The sequence below is a fragment of the Pan paniscus genome, chromosome 11, assembly GCF_029289425.2.
Source record: "Pan paniscus chromosome 11, NHGRI_mPanPan1-v2.0_pri, whole genome shotgun sequence".
NCBI classification, from domain to species: Eukaryota; Metazoa; Chordata; class Mammalia; order Primates; family Hominidae; genus Pan; species Pan paniscus.
The window spans coordinates 30137898-30158289 of record NC_073260.2 but is presented as its reverse complement, the minus strand read 5'-3'; the positions used below and the strand labels follow the sequence as shown (position 1 = coordinate 30158289).

General features: G+C 44.6%; 1 protein-coding gene across 5 annotated transcripts in view; it reads right to left on the bottom strand.

Annotated features, from left to right (window-relative positions):
* The window catches only part of EPB41L4B (erythrocyte membrane protein band 4.1 like 4B), a 148926-nt gene that overhangs the window by 77526 nt on the left and 51008 nt on the right, over positions 1-20392 (bottom strand). For all 5 annotated transcript variants that reach the window (XM_055117752.3, XM_055117751.3, XM_055117753.3 and 2 more), the window contains exons 3-13: positions 19307-19349; positions 18389-18467; positions 15889-15933; positions 13960-14012; positions 9093-9213; positions 7309-7396; positions 7052-7140; positions 6689-6758; positions 6426-6595; positions 4357-4466; positions 2395-2425 (exon numbers count right to left, since the gene is read on the bottom strand). In XM_055117752.3, coding sequence (XP_054973727.1) covers positions 2395-2425; positions 4357-4466; positions 6426-6595; positions 6689-6758; positions 7052-7140; positions 7309-7396; positions 9093-9213; positions 13960-14012; positions 15889-15933; positions 18389-18467; positions 19307-19349 — 899 coding nt within the window. The remainder of the gene's footprint in view (positions 1-2394; positions 2426-4356; positions 4467-6425; positions 6596-6688; positions 6759-7051; positions 7141-7308; positions 7397-9092; positions 9214-13959; positions 14013-15888; positions 15934-18388; positions 18468-19306; positions 19350-20392) is intronic.

The window sequence follows — 20392 nt, the reverse complement described above, 5'->3', positions numbered from 1 at the left end:
ATATATATATATGGACAGAGCAGGCAATCATTATTGCCAGGAGGTGTGCTTGAAATCAAGTGTTATTGCTGGCTTCTCCAACACTGAGAGGCAAACAGATCATTGTTATAAGTCTTGCTTGGGGTCTAAATGGCTCTGTGTTCTGGTTTTCAGGGAGGACCAGTACACAGAGCTAGGCTCTGAGCCAGATCACCTCTGGCTGGACTTCATCAGGTAAGTTAAGCGTTCCGCAAGGTGCTATTTTTCTAGTAGTATCTCTGGAGCCCAGAGCACAATTTCATCCACAGCTCCCATAGCACTCCTACTCACCCCGGGATCCCACAGGCTGTGAAGAGCAATTGAACAGCTGCGAACAGCAGTTATTAGCTCATTTGTTCCTAAAGGGTATATTTATCAGGCCTTTTTTTTGGGGGCAGAATTTTGTTTTTTTTTTTTAGTTTGTTTTGGTTCCCAGTATATAATCTCCACTAGATGCTGGGAGGAAAATGTAATTTTATTAGGGAGAAACAAGCAAAACAATCACTACCTTAGAGAGCAAAGGAAAGAAATTGGGGCTGTAACTTACAAGCCCCAGAGAATTAAAAGCAAGACACCCCAACAAGCTAAGAAACGTACAGATACCATTTGGCATACTATCTGCCAGAAGGATCCTAGAAATGGGGTGAATCTAGAGACCTACAACTAACCCATCCAGAATACTGCAACCTCCTCCCACCGTCCGGGGCAGGGGGCGACACAGAGCAGTTCAACAGGACCCCTGAGCCCCTTCATCAGATGCTGAGAACAAAACCCAGAGACAAAAGGCAGAATGACGCTGAAAGTAGGATTTGGAATCAGAGATGCGAGGTTGAGTTTCCAGCTGTGTAATATGAGGGACCAGCTGTGTTCTCTAGAACCCTGGGTTCCTTGAAGGTGCCCTGGAGCTACAGGGTGGGAGGAGTGGCAGAAGAGCAGGCAGGAACTGGCCTCTCCCTCCCCACTCGACTTCATCCGGAGGACCTCCACATTTGTCTGTTCTGTATTTTGGGCTTTGACATCAGGTTTCTTCTAGAGGGTGAAAATCAGAGGGTAAAACAGTTTGGAAAAACACTGATCTAGCCCAACCTCCTGATTTGCAAAAAAGAAAACGGAGGCCCAGAAGTAGGAAGGCTTAAGTCTCCAGAGCTGGGTTAGAACATAGCTGGTACCTGGAGGGAGGGTTCCTGATGCCTCAGCCAGGGCTCTCCTCGCTCACTGGGGTATCTGCAACCCGCTCCACCCCATGCCACGTATTGCCAACTGTCCTGACTGATAGTGCATGGCACAGTCAAGCTGTGCCCATCTCAAAGACCACCCTCTCAGCCGCCTTGAGACCTGCGCCTGGGATGACTGAGAGCCTAATGAACCTGGCCTACCTACCAGCGGCTGCAGTTCAGACCAAAGGTCCAAACAATGCAAGTCTGTGGTTCTCTCACATGACAGCTTGTCTACTCAACAAGCCAAAACTCACGTAAGACAGGCAGTTGTTTCAGAGAGAGCAAGAGAGGTCTATGCCGGGCAGACTCACCTGGGCAGCTTTAAAAACAAGCTATATGGGTCCCACCCTGAGAGACTGATTCAATGCGCCTGGGGTGTGGCTGCGGAGGATGTTTCAGATAATTATGCTCACCAGATCATTCTACTATACAGGCAAGACCCTGGACACCTGTGCCAGGGAAGAGGCCCGCAAAAACTATACCCCTTGGGCCAAATCTGGTCCACTGATATTTATAAGTAAAGTTTTATTGGAATGCAGTCACGTTCGCTCATTTACATATTTTCCACAGCGGCTCTCTAGCTACAACAGCAGAGCTGAGTAGCTGTGAAAGACACAGCAGAGCCTGCAAAGTCTCAAACATGGACTATGTGGCCCTTTACAGAAAATGTTTGCTGAATCCTGTGCTGGCAATTTTCACTCTTTTGATAAGTTCATTTTCCTGCAGGAATTTCAGTAAAGGTGTTTAATGTCTTCTATGATGTAAAACCTGCACATCACTGAGCAAATCTAGCATCTGCTCTCGTCCAGCTTTTGCTCGCGAGCAAGGCCTTCCTCTCCCAGCACTGCCTGCCACGCCATGAGCACAGTGTGCTGCGCACAGGCCTCTACCTTTCCCACCCACTGTTATCATAAACAAAGCACACAGCTACTCAAACAAAGCAGCTGTGTTTGCCAAAAAAACCGAACTGTCTTGGAACATTATATTGTGTACTTATTGAAAGCCACGAGCATGGAATAGCCAGGCAGCAGAAAAAGGGGGAAAAAAATTACCAGATGACACACTTTCTGATTTCACTGTAGTAAGGAAAAAGTCAACATTGCAAATAAATACGATCCTTAGAGAGGAGAGCTGTGCTCTAGAGCTCAAGGACACTCACCAGAGCTGGGCTGCTATCACTGGGTTGCTTGCTATAAAGGAAAAACAGAAAGTTATGACATCTTAGAGAACTTTATCGCTTTCACCATGCAATGACAGATAATGGCCATGCGAGACTTCTACCACCACAGAGCCGTTCCAACTCCAACCCAGGCAGAACTGCATGGTGGCTACTTCTCCTTTCCTCAGGGAGAGTAAACTATCCCTCCCTCTGATTCACTCAGCAACCATCCACTCAGCAGGTTCCCAGGGCTGGGCGCTCTGGGAGGCAGGGACAAAGAGACACAGTCTCTGCTCTCAAAAGTTCCCTGTCTAGAGACAGAGAAAGGCAGATACAGAGAAGTGGGTAAAAGGGAAAACAGCACACGGTGATCAGGGATGAAATATAAGCATGGGTCTGGACTGAGGGGCCTCGGGGACGCCGTGAGGGCCTGCATGGACAGAGCCCTGGGAATGAGGTACAGCTTAGCCGCTTACACTCCATTTTGTTTTTAAAAGGATAGATGTGGCAGGGAAAATCATTAAAAGCTTGACAAAGAAGATGCTAGAACTCTGGCGGGAAAAAAGTCAGTGAAATAAGGGAGAGAAAAGAGGGAGGGGGAAGAGAATCACAGACCCTGGGGCCCAGAAGATCTCTAAAGCCATCTGGTGGGGTCAAACCACAGGACGTCCACTTCCCTCTGTGACAGCCACACCAGGGGGTCCCTCCCTTTGTGCTGTATACACCTGTAGGGGCTGGGAGCGCACTGCTATCTTGAGACAGCTCTTTTGATCTTTGGAAAATTGTTCCTTACACTGAGCTATTTCTGGACAACTCTGAACCAGTGGACTACACACACCAGCATAATCCTCCTCATGGAACAGAACAGAGAGCGTTCTGGCCCCTTCCTCCCGGGCGCTGTGGCCACCCTTCATCAACCCATCGCCCTTCTCTGGACACGCTCCCATCCCCTGGCCTCTCTCGAAGGGCAGGACTATTTCCTGTGCTGTGGGCATTTTCCCTCCACTAAAGCAGCTGGGAGTGACTAAGAATTTCAGGTAGTCATGCTGTTGCACCATCGGTTCATAAAGGAAAGAATGGTGGGGAACACAAAGTTACAGATTCCAGAAGGGAACAAGTAGAGGTACCAAGTCCCATGGAGGCCCACTAAGTCCTGAGCCAAGAAAAATGCATGGAGTGGCCACAAGGAAATCATGTACAGAAGGGGCCAGGAGGCTGGGAGTGCAGAGGCTCTGCCATAAAAGAGCAAACACTGAGTACAAACTGGGCGTCCTAAGTCGGAGAGCAACCTAGTGTAGAGAAAGAAGAGCTACAAGATGGGATCTGGAGGCTGGGATCCAACAGAAATGAGACTGGCCTGCTCATTCACTGACTGAGTTGTACTGTGTTCCGGGCCTCATACAGGTATGAGGCCCCAGCTGTAACTGATGGACAAGGTTGAAGGGGTTTGGAAAGGGGAAGGGGGCAGGCATTCTAGGGTCTGGCTAAATTTAAGGGTGAGGAAAGTTTGGACTGACTGTGGGACTTGAGCCGAATATCTAAAAGTTCTTCATGTACTTGTACGTGGTCAGAATTCCAGTTAGCATGGGCCTGATGTCCACACTTAAAATTGCAAGATGATGGATATACAGTATCTTCTATAGGCAAGAAAGGTGTTTCCCTGTGATATTCCTCAGGTACCGGGGCTTGAGCCCAGGTCTAAAAGAAGCAAAGAGGCACATGGAAAGAAATATGGAGAAAGGGGAGAAATAAATGAACACATCCACGGCAAACACTAATGACAGAGGGATGGCGGAAGTGGCCAGGTCCCGTTAAAAGAACACCACTGGGATTATTTTTCCAAAAGCTCCAGACTGGAGAACTGCGGGTACTTTCTTCATAAGCTGCTTGACCAAGCTCCTCGAGGGCTTAAATGACTCAAGCATAATGTAAAATTCCAAGAAAGAATGAAAAACACACAACCTTTGAACGTTGAATGTCTCCGGGATGGATAACGTTTACTAGGCTTCCTCTCAAAGGTGCTGGTTCTTCGTAACCTGGAGCCATGTGTAGCTTGATATTCTGTCCGCCCACTGGGAAGTAAATATTTTCTTGTGTGTTATCAATATCAGAATCTCAGTACATTACCTGTTTTTGAAAGTGCACTTTTATTTCCAAGAGCTCCAATGTACGTTTCAACTTAGCCTGAACTCACTTGGGTAAAGAAACACAAAGTTTAGCCTTCCATTTGGAAATAAAATCTCCTTTGCCAAGTCCAGGCTACAGTCCAGGGGCAGATATTTCCACCAAAGGGCAAAACCTGCAATTTAGGTACCAGCCACTTGGCTGCACAAACCAAGCAGGTTTGATACATCTCATTAAGAGAACATTGATTTTCACATAAAATAACCTTTCACAGAACACACTGCATAGACATTTAACCCATCTTTTAGAAGACTGTTATCAATACCCACTTAACTAGGTCTCAGCTTTCTTTGCTATGCCAAGGCAAACATTACTGATTTCACTAAGGCTTTTTGGGTTTCAACCAATGTGACACCCGGCTGCAGATTCCAGGAGGTTGCTGGTTTCGTCTGATGTACTCCTCAACTGCTTCATTCCAGTTGCTCTTAGTCACCATTTGTCACCTGCTCTGTGTGCCTCTAAGGGCAACCTCTTCTCCTCCAAACTCCCTTCCTTCTTACACTTCCAGAGGAGCAGAAAGGAACATGGTCTGGGTCTAAGCCTGGGGCAGTTTCCTCCCAGGAGAGAAAAGCCTGCCTTGGCAACTGCCCTGACTGTCCTTCCTGCCTCACTCCACTCCGAGTAGACACCAGCATTCTGTGGAGTGTCTCCGGTAACCTCTGCATCCTCCACAGGACCCTGGGATTTGATTGTTTCTCAAAAAGAGCTTGGTCTTCCCCCCACCCCGCCCCCGACCCCTTGGAGCATTTAAAACAAAATAATTCTTTAAACAGAAGTTCATAGCTATTTCCTCACACAGTAGAAACATTTGAAATGAGCAAATCTTTTGGCATTTAAATAGAGTTCAGGGATGTGCCATGTGTGGGTAGAGGTTATGAAACCATGTGAAGTTTTAGATATCGTAACTGAGATTCTCAAATGTAAATAGGCCTCAAAAACCCTGGGAGCACATTTTAAATGCGTACTGCCAGGCCTTACACATACACACACATGCATACCCACAGATTCTGACTGCAAAGGTCTCAGATGAGGTTGTTGTCCTCATTTTTAACAAACACCAAGAAAGTTTTCACACACTTTGAGAAAAATGGTCTTAGGATGATAGGCAAAAATATATCAGAATAAGCTCTTGATGTTTTCAGGCTCTTTTCAGATTCAAATATCTACTCATCCTACCTTGGGTTACACATTGATATCTGCTCTCATTCTTAATTACCCCAAATTTCTGGACGTTGGCATGCAAAAGGCAATACAGTAGCAGTTAGAAATTTAACAGCCAGAGTTCACAGGGTTGAATCTCCGCTCTACCACTTACTGGCTGTGTGTGACTTTAAGCGTAATGCCTCTGGCCCTGGTTTCCTTATCTGTAAAATGGGGATAATCAACCTACCTTATTAAGGGTGTGTGAACAGTTCTGGCACAGTGCTGGCCAACAGAACTTTCCAAAATGATCCTGTGTCCTGTGTCTATATTGTCTAATATGGTAGCCACTAGCCACATGTGGCTTCTTGGCCGCTTGAAATACCACTAGCGATACTGAAGAATTACATTGTAAAATTTATTTCATATTCATTAACTTAAATCGCCACGTGTGGCTAGTGGCTACTGTATTGAACAGCACAGCTCGACTAAATGTCAGTTATTAACAATTTTGTTATTAGTTCCATTTTATCAATGACCAGGTGGGGGTCAAAAGAGCTTCAGTTACTCACCTTAAGAAAAGTGGGGATGGGACACACAACCTAAGTTTCTGGACTCAAATCCACTACTCTATTCGCATACAAGAAAGAAATCACAGTTGCCCTCCTTCAGAAGACGCGATCCGTGTTGCAGAAATGGCTCCCTACCTGAATCTGAAGCGAGAGCCCAGCCTGATAAAGTCAGATCTATTGGATTTGCTGTTTCCTGGCGTCCGCAGTCGGAAGAATGCGTGGTGCTCGACTGCACACTTCCAAAGGTGTTTGCAGGTCCTGGCACTGTCTAACCGGAACACAAACGTGTGCTCTTGCTCACGTCCCTTAAAGAGGAAGCACAAGGGCCTCGAGTGGGCGTTTGCAACCCCAACACAGGATTTTCACAGCAAGGGGGAAGAAATGGGAGCCAGGCCTACCTGATCATCATCCTCGACCACCACGAGTGTCAATTTGCTCTTTTTAAAATCCATTTTGGTAATTTTAGGCCTAGTCAGACAGAAAGCATTTTAAAAGCACAATCTGCAGTAAAACTATCTACACATCAACTAGCAGTTTCCTTTCTACTTTTAAAGCTTAGACTAAAAAAAAAAACAAAAACATTCATTCAAGTGTGATTATCCAGAAGTTTCAGCGCAACTGCCACAGACCCACAACAGCAGCACCGTGTGCTCTGAGGATGAATCTGGGTGTTGCAGATACCCCTCAATAATCATCCATCACATAGAATTCCACCACAAAATAGGAAAAGACATTTTTAATATTAGACAAAACTAAATTACCAAAAGAATAAGCCTATTTTGTTAGCTCCTTCAAAGATTAATATGCCTGTCGGGGTCAGTCCAAGAGAATATTCACAGCCATCTCTTCCCTACAAACAAACGAAGTGACAATCGGTAGAGGGTTCTAACAGGTCGTCACACAGCAGAATGCAAAATGCAAAAACAGTTTCCTCACCACAAGTTATTTTGTTTGCATAATGTTCATACATTTTTCAGTAACAGCAAAACCAAATTACTTAAACACACACAGTTCTTACCCTGACAACGTGCATGTCTACCCCATACATTTCCAGCCACTTCGCTTTATTCAGATAGGAGAGTTCCGCCTGGGCAGGGCTCTTTCCCCTTAGAAAAACCAATGGAAATACATGTAAACTGCGACTCGTAAGCCCACAGGATTCTGAAGGGCACGGCCTTACTATGGAACGTTATGCAGCAATTAAAGCAATGAGGGATGCCAAATTATAGTAATACAAAAAGATTCCCAAGACCTTACTGTTAATTGACTAGAAAGACCACAGAACAGGCTGGGCGCGGTGACTCACGCCTGTTATCCCAGCACTTTGGGAGGCCAAGGTGGGTGGATCACTTGAGGTCAGGAGTTCGAGACCAGCCTGACTAACATGGTGAAACCCCATCTCTGCTAAAAATACAGAATTAGCTGGGCGTGGTGGCACATGTCTGTAATCCCAGCTACTTGGGAGGCTGAGGAAGGAGAATCACTTAAACCTGGGAGGCGGAGGTTGCAGTGAGCCAAGATCCAAGATCGTGCCATTGCACTCCAGCCTGGGCAACAAGACTGAAACTCCATCTCAACAACAACAACAACAACATCACAAAACAGTGCTTACAATATGATCACTTAAGGAAACAACAAAACAAGTTGTATATGTAAATGCAAAAGGAAAAGACTACAGGCTGCCAATGATGGCTTCCTGCAGGGAGGAGAGTAGATGTGTAAGTGTGTGGGTGGGGTGTGCCATACCCGCAGACATTTACGTTGCTTCAGTGTTACACAATGAGAATGGACTAATGCCACCTTCCACTAAAATAGTCACAGGAGCTTTTCAGAATGACTGAGGGATAAGAGAAAGTCATGCTAAGCTCCAGAGTCCAAGGGTGACCTGGAGGAGGCAGTGTTTGGGGAAGATGGGATGGGAGGGAGGAAAGGTTAACATCTAGGAAACCCGTGAGTGAGGGGTGGCGTTGGTAGTCCAGGCATGAAAATGGTGCCTGCAGGGGGAATGGAGGGAAAAAACAAAGGGGATAAATGACACTGCTGGATTTAGGTATGATGATCACATTTCCTGAAATGTAACACTGTACAGCACACGGTCTCAAATATGTATGTTCCTATACTACAGGGTATATTTCTAAATTTAGTGCTTGTTTCAGAAGGTTCAGGCCCTGAGGTCCCAGAGATGCAGGTATGTGAGAGTGCCTGGGATGCCCTGGGGTGTCACTAAGACAGTGGTGGCTCCCCCATCTGCAATAAACAAATCAGAACCAGGCTCTGTTTGCAGAGAGAGAAAAGGAGTGTGGTTGGGTTCTTGCTGCACATCTCTTAAGAGACAGACGGCCAGGCGTGGTGGCTCCTGCCTGTAATCCCAACACTTTGGGAGGCTGCGGTGGGACAATCACTTGAGCTCAGGAGTTTGAGACCAGCCTAGGCAACGTGGTGAAACCTCATCTCTGCAAAAAATAGAAAAATGAGCCAGGCATGGTGGTATACGCCTATAATCCCAGCTGCTCGGGAGGCTGAGGCAGGAGGATTGCTTGAGCATTGGGAGGTCGAGGATTCAGTGAGCCAACATAGTGCCACTGCACTGTGGCCTGGGCAACAGAGCGAGACTCTCTCAAAAATAAAAAGGACAAGATGTGGGCCTTTGGAAAAACAGGACTGACACAAGGAGAGAAGAGTTGGCGCTGCAGTTTTATGGCCATCAACAGAACAATTCTACTGGTAGATAAAGGAGTGTGATCAACACTTATTTATGACAAAATAGATATATCAGAATGCTAGACGGTTGCATCAAGGTACCTGCACTCTTTCCATCTATGGAAGATATCAAATTCCATTGCTTCTGTCTGATTTGGAATGAACCGAAACTCAGACACAAGCTCTGGTGTGTGTTCTGGAAGCTCGCACTCCCCAAGCTCCGCTGTAAGTTTCATAAAAGGGAGGAAAATAGGAGACATTGAATGATTTCAGTTATTGCTGCAACCAGGTCCAAAGGCATTTTGCATCATTATAAAGCACAGCCCCCCGCCCCAATGTATAACTCTCTCCTTTCGGGAAGACTCTCACTTGGGTAGTCATATGTACACTCAAAATCCTAGAAGCATTCTAATGTCCTCCCTGTTGGGTGATACAGCATCATCCTAGTTATTACTGTCTTTCTCTCCACCGTTGTTCCCACCCAGGGAAGCGCCAGTTACATTTTCCCCACGAAGGGGTAGAACCCTGAATTTGCAATAAAAGGCAATTGCAGGGAATGAGGATCTGCCCAGAAACATCCATTTAACAAGCCTCTCGTTAAGAGTAGGTCAGAGCAGCACTTCAGGGTCTGCAGTGCTGGAGAGGATAGATCAAGAATTCGGCACATGCAGCATCCAGGGGGAAAGTAGGAAGGGGAGGGAGAGGCAGAGCGAGAGGGAGGCAGGGAGGAGGGGTGCGAGGGCTGCAGGAGCAACTGCGGGAAGTCAGGCAGAACCTGGGAGGGAGACAGCTGTGCAGAAAGGAGGGAGGAGCAGCCACACGAGTGATCCGAGCAAGAAGCCCAATTTGTGCTGCAATTTGTGCTGCCCTTGCCAAGTCCCCCAAAGGATGGAGGGCCTGAGGATACAGGTGGCCCCCTCCTCCAGGGATGATGAGAAAATCCACTCTCCCCCACCCCCTGCAGCTCAGGAAGCAGACCCCAGAATGAAAAGGAATCCTCTAGAGTTCCCTCTAACACTAGGCTACACCAAGTGTGGACCACACACCAATAGTACTGCCATCCCCTGGGAGCTTGCCCAAAACGCAGAACCTGAAACCCCACCCCAGACCTATTCAAGCAAAACCTGCCTTTTAACAAGATGCCCAGGTCACAGGCCTGCCCATTTGTTGGAAAAATCACTGATCTATAATAGTGGCTTTCGAATTTGGGTGCGCATCAGAATCACCTGGTGAGCTGGTTAAAATGCACATCACTGGGCCCCGCCCCCAGAGTTTTTGAATCCCTCGGTCTGGAACCCGGCCTAAGAACTGGCTTTTCTAACAAGTCCCCATGTGATGCTAATGTGGCTACCCTGGAAAACACTTTAAGAACCTCTGCTGCACACATCAGATCCCATCAACTAACACTTCACTCAATTTGCAATCTCTGCAGCCAGGCCTCAGCTCTAGGAGGCCGTGGAGGGTGGTGGAAACAGCTCAGACACAAGAGGACTTGGATCCCAACCCTATCATAATCTATCTATGTGACTGCAGGCAAGTCACTTAACATCTCTGGGTCTCCGGTGCCTGATTTGTAAAATGGGAATTGTTACAAGAATGAAAAAGGAGCACAGGCATGCAACAGATGAGTGGCCTATTAGTTCTCCCTTCTTTTCCTTTTACCTGGTTTAATTTTTAAATCCACCACAAATTTAGTTCCCAAAAGAGCACAGCCTCCCTGCAGGGCCACTGTATCACAACTCAGGAGGCATCGAGGACAACCACAGCAAGACATGTCTTCAAGGCTCAAGCACAGGAGGAAACACAACCCTTCATTTTATTCAAACCTACAGAGATGCTCTAGTGATCCTTAGAGTCCCAGACAAGCTAGCTCAGCTGTGGGTGAGGTGGAAAGCAGACTGTAGCATTTACTCATGGAATGGGGTTGGGGAGAGGGGGCACGGAGGGACAATGTAACAAGAGCCTCGCCTTGTGACTAAATCTTCAGTGTTTTTCTTTTCTTTTCTTTTGAGAAAGGGTCTTAGTTGCCTAGGCTGGAGTGCAGTGGCGTGATCACAGCTCTCTGCAACCTCAAACCTCAACCTCCCCTGGCTCAGGTGATCCTCCCAGCTCAGTCTGTAGCTGGGATTATAGGTATGCGCCACCATACCTGGCTAATTTTTGTATTTTTTGTAGAGACAGGGTTTTGCCATGTTGCCCAAGCTGGTCTCAAACTCCTGGGCCCAAGCGATCCGCCCACCTCAGCCTCCCAAAGTGCTGAGATTACAGGCATGAGCTACCATGCCCAGCCAAGTCTTTTTATTTCTATCTGACATAACAATCAATTGTATCTTTTTTTTTTTTTTTTTTTTTTTCTGAGACAGAGTCTCGCTCTGTCACCCAGGCTGGAGTGCAGTAGTGCAATCTTGGCTCACTGCAACCTCCGCCTCCCGGGTTCAAGCAATTCTCCTGCTTCAGCCTCCTGAGTAGTTGGGATTACAGATGTCCACCACCATGCCTGGCTAATTTTTGTATTTTTGGTAGAGATGGAGTTTTACTATGTTGGCCAGGCTGGTCTTGAACTCTGGACCTCAGGTAATCCACCCGCCTCGGCCTCCCGAAGTGCTGGGATTACAGGGGTGAGCCATCGCGCCCGGCCAACAATTGTGTCTTAAAATCACACTGACATTATGATTTCAGCTCAAAGGATAATTTCTCCAAGAACGGTCACAGAGAACTGACCTTATTTGTGTCTGTCTCGGCTCTGGGGCAAGGTTTTGGTTCTACACTACTCTGTTAAGTGTGGTGAGGGCTTCATTACAATGGGGTGGGATGGTAATAGGTGCACCTCATCCTCTGATCTTTCAGGACAACGTACAAGCTTGCAATATTGTGCCAATGGCTTTAGGAGGAAACCTTTCCAGTGGATTAACGGCCTTGCGTCTCTTTTGTCTCATTAGTGACACCCTGACATCTACTGCTGGGCTGTCAAGCCTGATGGTATGACCTCTGGCAGCTCAGGAACTCTAGGGCAGAGGAAAGCCACTTGCTAAGTGGGTGAGTGGCCGGAGTGAAGAGGCCACTGCCATGTTCTCCAAGCCATGCCTGTCATTATAGCACTTGCCATAAAGACTGTCATATCAGAAAAATACACAGGAAGCACTGAGCACTGTATTTGGCACAGATGGCTACAGATGATATTACCATCAACTCTACCACCAGTTTAAAGGTTCTGCCTTTAAAGTTCTTGGCGGGGGTGGGGTGAGGGGGGTCTCTCCAATTTCAATAATTCAACTCACTCTGCACTTACCAAGCATCTACTATATGCCAAGTCCCCATTAGATAATAAGAATTAAGAGTCTGGGTGCGGTTGCTCATGCCTGTAATCCCAGTGCTTTGGGAGGCTGAGGTGGGAGGATCGCTTGAGGCCAGGAGTTCAAGACAACAGGAATTAAAAGGTGACTGAAGAATAGAAGTTTCAGGTAATGGGAGCATCCTACGGTCATTAAAAACCATCTCTATGAGTGTACACATGACAAAATACACATACTAAAAATACCAAGTAAAAAAAATTATACAAAAATTTGCAGATGACTGATCAAAATAACATTTTCAAAAGTCCACTCAAAACTCATAGCTAGAAATTCTGGTTGCCTGTGGGTGGTAGGACAGTGGGTTCCTTCCTTCCTTATGCTTGTCTTATTGGTGGGTTGTTGTCCTGATATTCTGTAGTAAGTGTGTACTAATTTTATAATTTGAAAAAACCTCTCAGTTCCACTTTTAAAAACTGGCCAAATACAAAAGTGAGAAGTCAATTCTCATTATGGTATTCATAAGTAATCACTAATTATGAATGAATATGTCATAATCCATAATCCAGTAGAAGCTGATGAACATGCTGGCAAACGAGTGCACAACATATGTCTATCTGATGTACTAATGAAATCCCGGATATGCAGTTACACATTAGTATTCTCTTAATTAGTGCTAGAGACTTTAGCAAGTGTTTCTTCTGCATCCGAAACTACACACCACCAGGGCATCACACAGATAAACGGCCAATGCTGACAATCATGCAGGCAGACCTCTTACCATCCAGTTCCCATTCACATGCAAAAATACCCTTTGCACCCCACCAGTCCTGACATTAATGCTTCCAGCCTGACCTCTCTGAGTGAGCCAGATTCAGGTACTCAAGAACCTGCTGGAGCTTCTAGAACCTCTTAGCCAAGGGACCCAACACAGACCATTTCCTCCACCAGAGTCCACCTCTTCTAACCTCTATCCATCCCCAGAAACAGCCTGAGAATCATCTCAAACTCCTCCCTCAACACCTAAGTCTAATCACCAAGTCCTTCTCCTTGTACTGCCAATGCTATTTCTTGGTGTGTGTGTGGGTGTGTGTGTGTGTGTGTGTGTGCAAACCCCTGCCCTAGTTAGTTTCCTTTCCCTTCTATTACAGCAGCACCTCCTCGCTGGACTCCCAGTCCCAGTCTTGGTCCTGCTCTGATCCCTTCTCCCCATATAGCCAACGTGGCCTTTCTAAAGTGCATATCCGGCCAGGCCTGCTCCCTCTCAAGAGCTTTCAAAGGTGTCACTGCTGACTGCATGAAATTCTTTCTCTTTAAATGGGGCCCGAGGTCATCCACCTGTCCAAATGCTTGAACTTCACTCTGCAGCATCACTCAACTGCTGCTAACCTCTCTGCACTTTTGTGCCTTGGTTCCTTGACTCATGGTCTTCTCATCCCCACAATGGGCCTTCCTTGTCCAAACCTCCTGCACGTCTCTGTTCCTGAAGGAACTGCACTGCAGTCCTTGCTACTCCTTGCCTTCCTCACTGGACTGCACGCCACTTGGGGACAGAGACCGTGTCATATTCATTTATATCCCCAAAGCTATGCACTGGGCCTGGTATACTGTGGACACTCATTTGTTGAAATAAAAAGCAATAACATTAAAATGCTAATTACTACTAAAGATTAATGTACCTTGTAGACAGAGAGCAGCTAATTCCACAGCTGTTTCATAAGGGCATTTCAATCTTGAAAAAAATAAAATGAAATTAATTCGAAATAGGAACTTAAGTACAACCATACAAAATGTCATTAAAATCATTTTTCAAAAGGTAGCGATATTTAGATAATGACTTGTATTCTTAGTCATATTTTTGCTGTCTACATTAAAGAATGCAACAAGCTGACTTGCACTACAAATTTCCCAAAGTCAATTCTCATCATAGGGCAAAATAACCCAATGTAGGTATAGTTTCTATCAATCGTGTACAATTTTACTGAATTTGGCAAGAATGGAAAAGTTTGGAAAACAGAATGAAAAGTATTCCCTTTGCCTTATTATTTTTAAACATATTTTAAATTTATTTTATCTTGATATAGTACATGCATCTTTTTTAAAGCTGCCTTCAAATCTTTCTTGAAACAAGGTCATAGCGTTAAAAATAAACACACAGACACCATATCGAACACTGCCAGCATGGCTGGATACACTCAGCATTCTAAGTCTATCTAAGGCACAGCCATAGAAGAGTACTACTGCAAATTCAGTGATCTCATTCATACGTAATATTTCAAATTTGGTTAGAAAAATAATAATGACATACATTGGTATAGCACTTCATAGTTTTCAAAGCCTTTTCATTTATATTATCCAATTTGGTCAATGCATCAAGTTTGTAAACCTTTAGGATGGGTGTTGCCAGTGAGCCCCCCCGACCCATCTCCCATTATATAGATGAGGAACTCAGTGTTAAGGGCTCTTGCCCCAGGTCATCCAGCTGGAAGGGAGCAATGTTGGGACTTGAACACCATTCTGCTTTGAAATACAAAGCAGGCTAAACTGCATGTAAACTACAAAGTACTGTACAAATGCAAGGTGTTGCCATTAATATTTTTCCAAACCGAGGACAATTTCTAGAGTTACACAGCCTTTAGTATGAGGAGCACGGTATGGAGAGAGAGAGGTAGAGAGAGAGAGAGAGGGAGAGAGGATTAAAAAAAAGTACACACACTCATAATACACACACCAACCAAAGGTCTGTATTGCACGGCTGAATAAGGCAAATGTATACACTGTACAATCTACTTGTTCTATTGGTCTATGGATTACATTTCACTGAGGTTTTTATAGCACATATTCTATGGAGAGTTTGCAAATTCGGAAATTACATATTTAATTTCCTTCAGATTATATTCAAAATCAGAACGTATTCTTGTCAATAGCAGGGGTTACTTTTTAGACTCAATATAGCCTTAGTTTTTCATGTAATAGAAAATATTCAATACAGATGCTGAAAAATGACACAGTTATAAGAGCTATGCCTGTTGAAACCTCTTATCTTTACGGTAAATTAAGACTGCATGCGAAATCAACCACTTCAGTGCCAATGCTTCTTATACTCAATGATCACTGTGTGCTGCCAGAGGCCTAGTATTTCAAAGCCATTTTTAAGAGGAGAAAAGGAAGTGAGATGAGATGTCTAAAACTTTCTACTGGAATCAGAACATAACCTCTTTCCATTACATATATGCAGATGGTGATGAATGACACTTTTTGACTGTCCAAATACTTGTAAGTGTATACATACTAATAACGTATCTTGCTTGCAAATACGACAAAAGCCATTATGAATGGGACAGTGATGTGATCAGGGAGAGAGTTATTCCCAAATACACATCACGTAAGATATTAAATGGTCTTGGAAATGCTTCAAGCCATATAGTAATCATTTAAAATAGGATGATAATGACAGTGATACAAGTATTAGACTCACTTTACAATGCCTGGTGCACTTTTTTTGAATTTTGAAAAGGGAACAAGGGTAAAAGAGTTAAAACAGTGAATTATTTTGAAATACACTATGATCTATCCTGGGTTAAGAGTTAGAACAAAAACATACTTACTTTCCAGAAAGAATGTCATGCCTGAGTTGTAAAACAAACAGGTACCTGACAAACATATACAAAAGTCAACAGAGGGTAACTCTTTCCCAGCTGCTCCCAATCCCCAGCTTCCCACTGCAAACCCCACCCCACACACAGCATGGAGTTTTGCATTGTAAAAAAGGAGTCCAAATCAAATGAGAAGTTTGGTGGAAGCATCTCCTCTTGGGTCTCCAGGAAGGCATCCCAGAACCACGCTAGGAAGGTGAGTGCATGTGGGGAACTCGCAAGATACTTGTAGGATGGAACATGATACACGTCATGGTCCAATGACGGCCTCCACAACCCCCTCCGTGCTGGAGAAGAGAGCCGAACGTGGCACATGGGCATGCAACATGTCCAATAACCCAGGCAGGGTGGGGCCGTGGGGTCTGGCTCTCAGCCAGCTCCACCAGCGGATTCCAGATCTGCTGCGGTAGATTGTAACAAAAAGTTTGCAGCTGATTCTAGTCAAAAAACCACTGGGGGTTCTTTTCCCCTGATGCAGTGTAACTGCAGACTCTTTTAAAACACAAAACAGGCACAGGCACACACACACACACACACACACACACACACACACACACACACGAAACAAGAAAAATCCTGGCACTGGACTGCAAATGGTTAGAGGGGTAACAAAAAATGAGAAAGAAGCCAGCAAATAACACGCATGGGGTTTACTCAAGTAAAAAAATAAATGTCTTGGCTTAAATAAGAGGGGTATCTTTTGTTTGTTTTTTACCAGGAGGATGTAGGCATCAGAACCACTCACAAGGCTTTGTAAAAACCAAAACTGCCTGTGCTCTGCTCCCTACCTATGGAAACAGAATCCTACACACAAGAGTGGCCCCCAGGAATCTGAGCTGTTCAAAAGCTTCCCAGGTGTTTCTGATTCACACAACCTGGGTTAAAAACCAACCGCTTTGATGACAGCTAGAAGCAGCATTCATAGAGGACTCTGAGGAGCAACACTAGAATGACTGTTTGCCAGAAATCAAGGAGATCGGGCGTGCTGAAGGTTCTAGTACATTCCAGAATGTTCCTGCTTCCTGACAGGTGTTTGGCCACCACTGAACTTCACTTCTGAATGTCAGGATACCATCTTGTATACTCATCTCACAAGAGACACAGTATAAACATGGCCAGAACTCTTGATTCCTATAAGAAAAACTAACCATAGCAGCCTAGCAGGAGCCTGGGTAACAGGGCAAAACGCTGTCTCTATTTTAAAAAATACAAAAAATTAGCCAGGCGTGGTGGCACACACCTGTGGTCCCAGCTACTAGGGAGGCTGAGGTGGGAGGATCACTTGAGCCTGGGAGGTTGAGGCTGCAGTAAGCTGTGATCACGCCACTGCACTCCAGCCTGGTTGACAGAGCCAGACCTTGTCTCCAAAAAAAAAGCCCAGGGGAAATGGTGATAACCAGTCAGTCTTTAAGGCATTATTTAGGGGTCATCTCCCTAAGAACCACCCAGCAGCCTACATAGCCTATATGTCACCACTGCAGTCCATCACACAAACAACGACAAGGAGGCTCTGGGGATATCAAAAGCAGGAAAAGGCTTCGTAGAGAATTTCACTGATGGAAAAGGGTAGAGGGAAACTCCACATTTAAAATGTTACTCAAATTTTCTTTTTCTTCTTCCCTGTTTCTGAAGTCCAAGACATAGACACGGGCAAACAAAACAAAAAAGAAATTCAGGCCGGGCGCAGTGGCTCACACCTGTAATCCCAGCACTTTGGGAGGCCAAAGCGGGTGGATCACTTGAGGTCAGGAGTCTGAGACCAGCCTGGCTAACACAGTGAAACCCTGTCTCCAGTCAAATATACAACAATTAGCAGAGTGTGATGGTGTGCGCCTGTAATCCCATCTACTCGGGTGGCTGAGGCAGGAGAATCGCTTGAACCCAGGAGGTGGAGGCTGCAGTGACCCAAGATCGTGCCACTGCACTCCAACCTAGGCAACACGGCAAGACTTTGTTTCAAAAAAAAAAAAAAAGAAATTCAGGGGAGTTAAAAGATAACATGAAAGGATTTTAACAACTTTGCTATAATTACTCTGTTTTTCTTAAAGAGGTTCCTTGTATTGTAACAATCAAGAGAATATTTTGCGATCTCTTAAAACATAAGATGGCGATTAAGGACTGAGAAATGCTTTTCCAATATCTGCCTTCCCTTTTTGTAGTTGAGATAAAAATAAAACGCCGCAGAGCAACCAATCAATTTACCCAGGGTCCAAGAAAATAGAAGTGTGACAAGAAAATGTATCTTCTAATTTCTATTCACTCAGAAAAATGTCAAATTAAGCAAAGTTGTGGATTTTTAACGGAACACGGAAACACCGGAAAAGTACTAATAACTCTTGCTGAGAAATAGACAGCAGACAGAAGAAGAGGCAAACCCACAATTGAGAAGAGCCATAAATGACATGTAAGGCAAGCCCTGCTGGGCGGGAGCTTGTTCTGCATCGTGGCCTACCTTGTAAACTCCTCACGAAGGTTGTTTGGTTCTGAAGAATAGTATTTAACTCGAAAGTGTAAAGCATAAGCAGGTCCAACTAAACATTTGGAGATGGAAGGTTGAAGATGTTTTTCCCCAGTTTTGAAGATCACAGGATGGACAAAAGGGAAAGCACGTTAAATCTATAACATTTAGCACAACATCAGGACAGCATAACTGGGCACGCGACACTAGCCAATTCTTTTCAGTCCTCATCCGGGAAACTGAGATGGATGGACTTTTGTGCTGACTAAGATAGTTTAGCTAGTAACCTCATTCCAGGAGAAAAACCCTAGTGATTTAGACAGATTACTAAAAGCTGACATTTTATTTTCACCCCTGATGCCACAATACTCCAAACTGACAGCTAGTTTTTACAAAGTACAAAGGCTAAAGGAAAGTGATGCAAAGTGTTCTGTTCTCTAAAAATACTTTAAAGTACTTTTAAGAGCATATGAATTTTTAAAAATTACCCAAGCATAAACAACATTAAAAAACGTGGTTTCCACACCTGTACATTGAGAAGGCTGTAGCAGACTATCAAAGAGCCCTCCTACTCTCTCATCCTCTGAGTCTATGTTGTAACTCATTAGAAAGTAGATATAATAGGTATAAAGCTGAGTTTCTGAATAGTAGGTTAATCAGTTCTCATTGGCAGAGGCGTCTGATTTCAAATGAGAGCACAGTTGGTTTTTCAATATCCACTAAACATTTTTATTCAAATTTTAAACTCTCATCTTTGGCTAGCCTTAAGAAATTAAAAATCATCCACTTAATACCGAATTGATTTTTAAAATGCTTCCAAGTTCTAATGAAAACATAACACCTCAAAACACTGGCAAAGGAGTTTACTCTCAGAAAAAAAATAAATGAGTGAGCTAAATTCTGCTTACTTACTTTTCATCTGCTTTTTTATGGGTTTGGCATGATCCAGCCAGTGCTGAAAGAAAGAAAAAAAGTTTCTTTAGGAATAGTTCATCAGCAAGGTTATTCAGCCCTCACAGTTACCCTCCTCTAAAAGCCTTAGTAATGCTACCCACAAAAACCAGGGTTTGGATCATATCATGGGTTCTTAGGCTGGGAATCTGCAAACTGCTTGGGATGGTATAAAAAATTCAACGTTTATGCATATATGTGCATTTTTCTGGGGAGGGGACTCCCTAGTTTCTGGAAGTTTTACAAAGTGGTGCCTGAAAGAACATAAAACCCCTTAACTAATTGATCAGCAGAATCACCAACTGCCTTTTCCTTCTGAGTTTCTCAAGTTACAGCCAATCTTCTCCAAGCATTCCAGGTCTCCATTAATCTAGCAAAAAGTACAAGCTATGATACCAATAATCTCTCATTATGCACTGGTCTTGAGGTTGTCGTCCTAAACTCTTTAAAGTACAGAACTAAAATTCACAACCCCTTTATTCTTTTGCCAGGAAAATGAGCCACACGGCAAATGCAAAGGCAGGCAGGGATTTGCCTAAGATCATTTTGCTCTGGTCAATGAGGGCATTTTAACTTCCTCTAGCTTTGACCAAAAGAACTGCTTCAGTCTTATCTGAGGAGATTAGAAAATCATCTGCCTCATACAAAAGTTTCTCTATGAAGTCAAAGTCGTTGATACTGCTGTCCTAAGGAGTCTCAGCCACTTAACTTCCATGGAGAACTGCATTTAGGAGCATTCTACTGAGCCCTTCTGTGCAGACAGACATCAGCTCCTGGAGGCCAGGGACCGTGCACTTAATTGTGACTGTTTCCTGTGCCAGGCACAAGATATGGCACCCAGCAGGCCCCTGTTAAGACTCTTGAGAAATAAATAAATATTAAATATAAATTATTTTTTTAAAGTGAGGCAAGTAGGGACTGTTCCCATCACTTTATGTGGACCTAATGCATGCTGGAACTTCTCTGTTAGAAAGACGGCTGGGGTGATACAAGCAGAGTGGGCTACTCATGAGTTACTCAGAGTCAGAGGCCATTCTGCTGACTGCC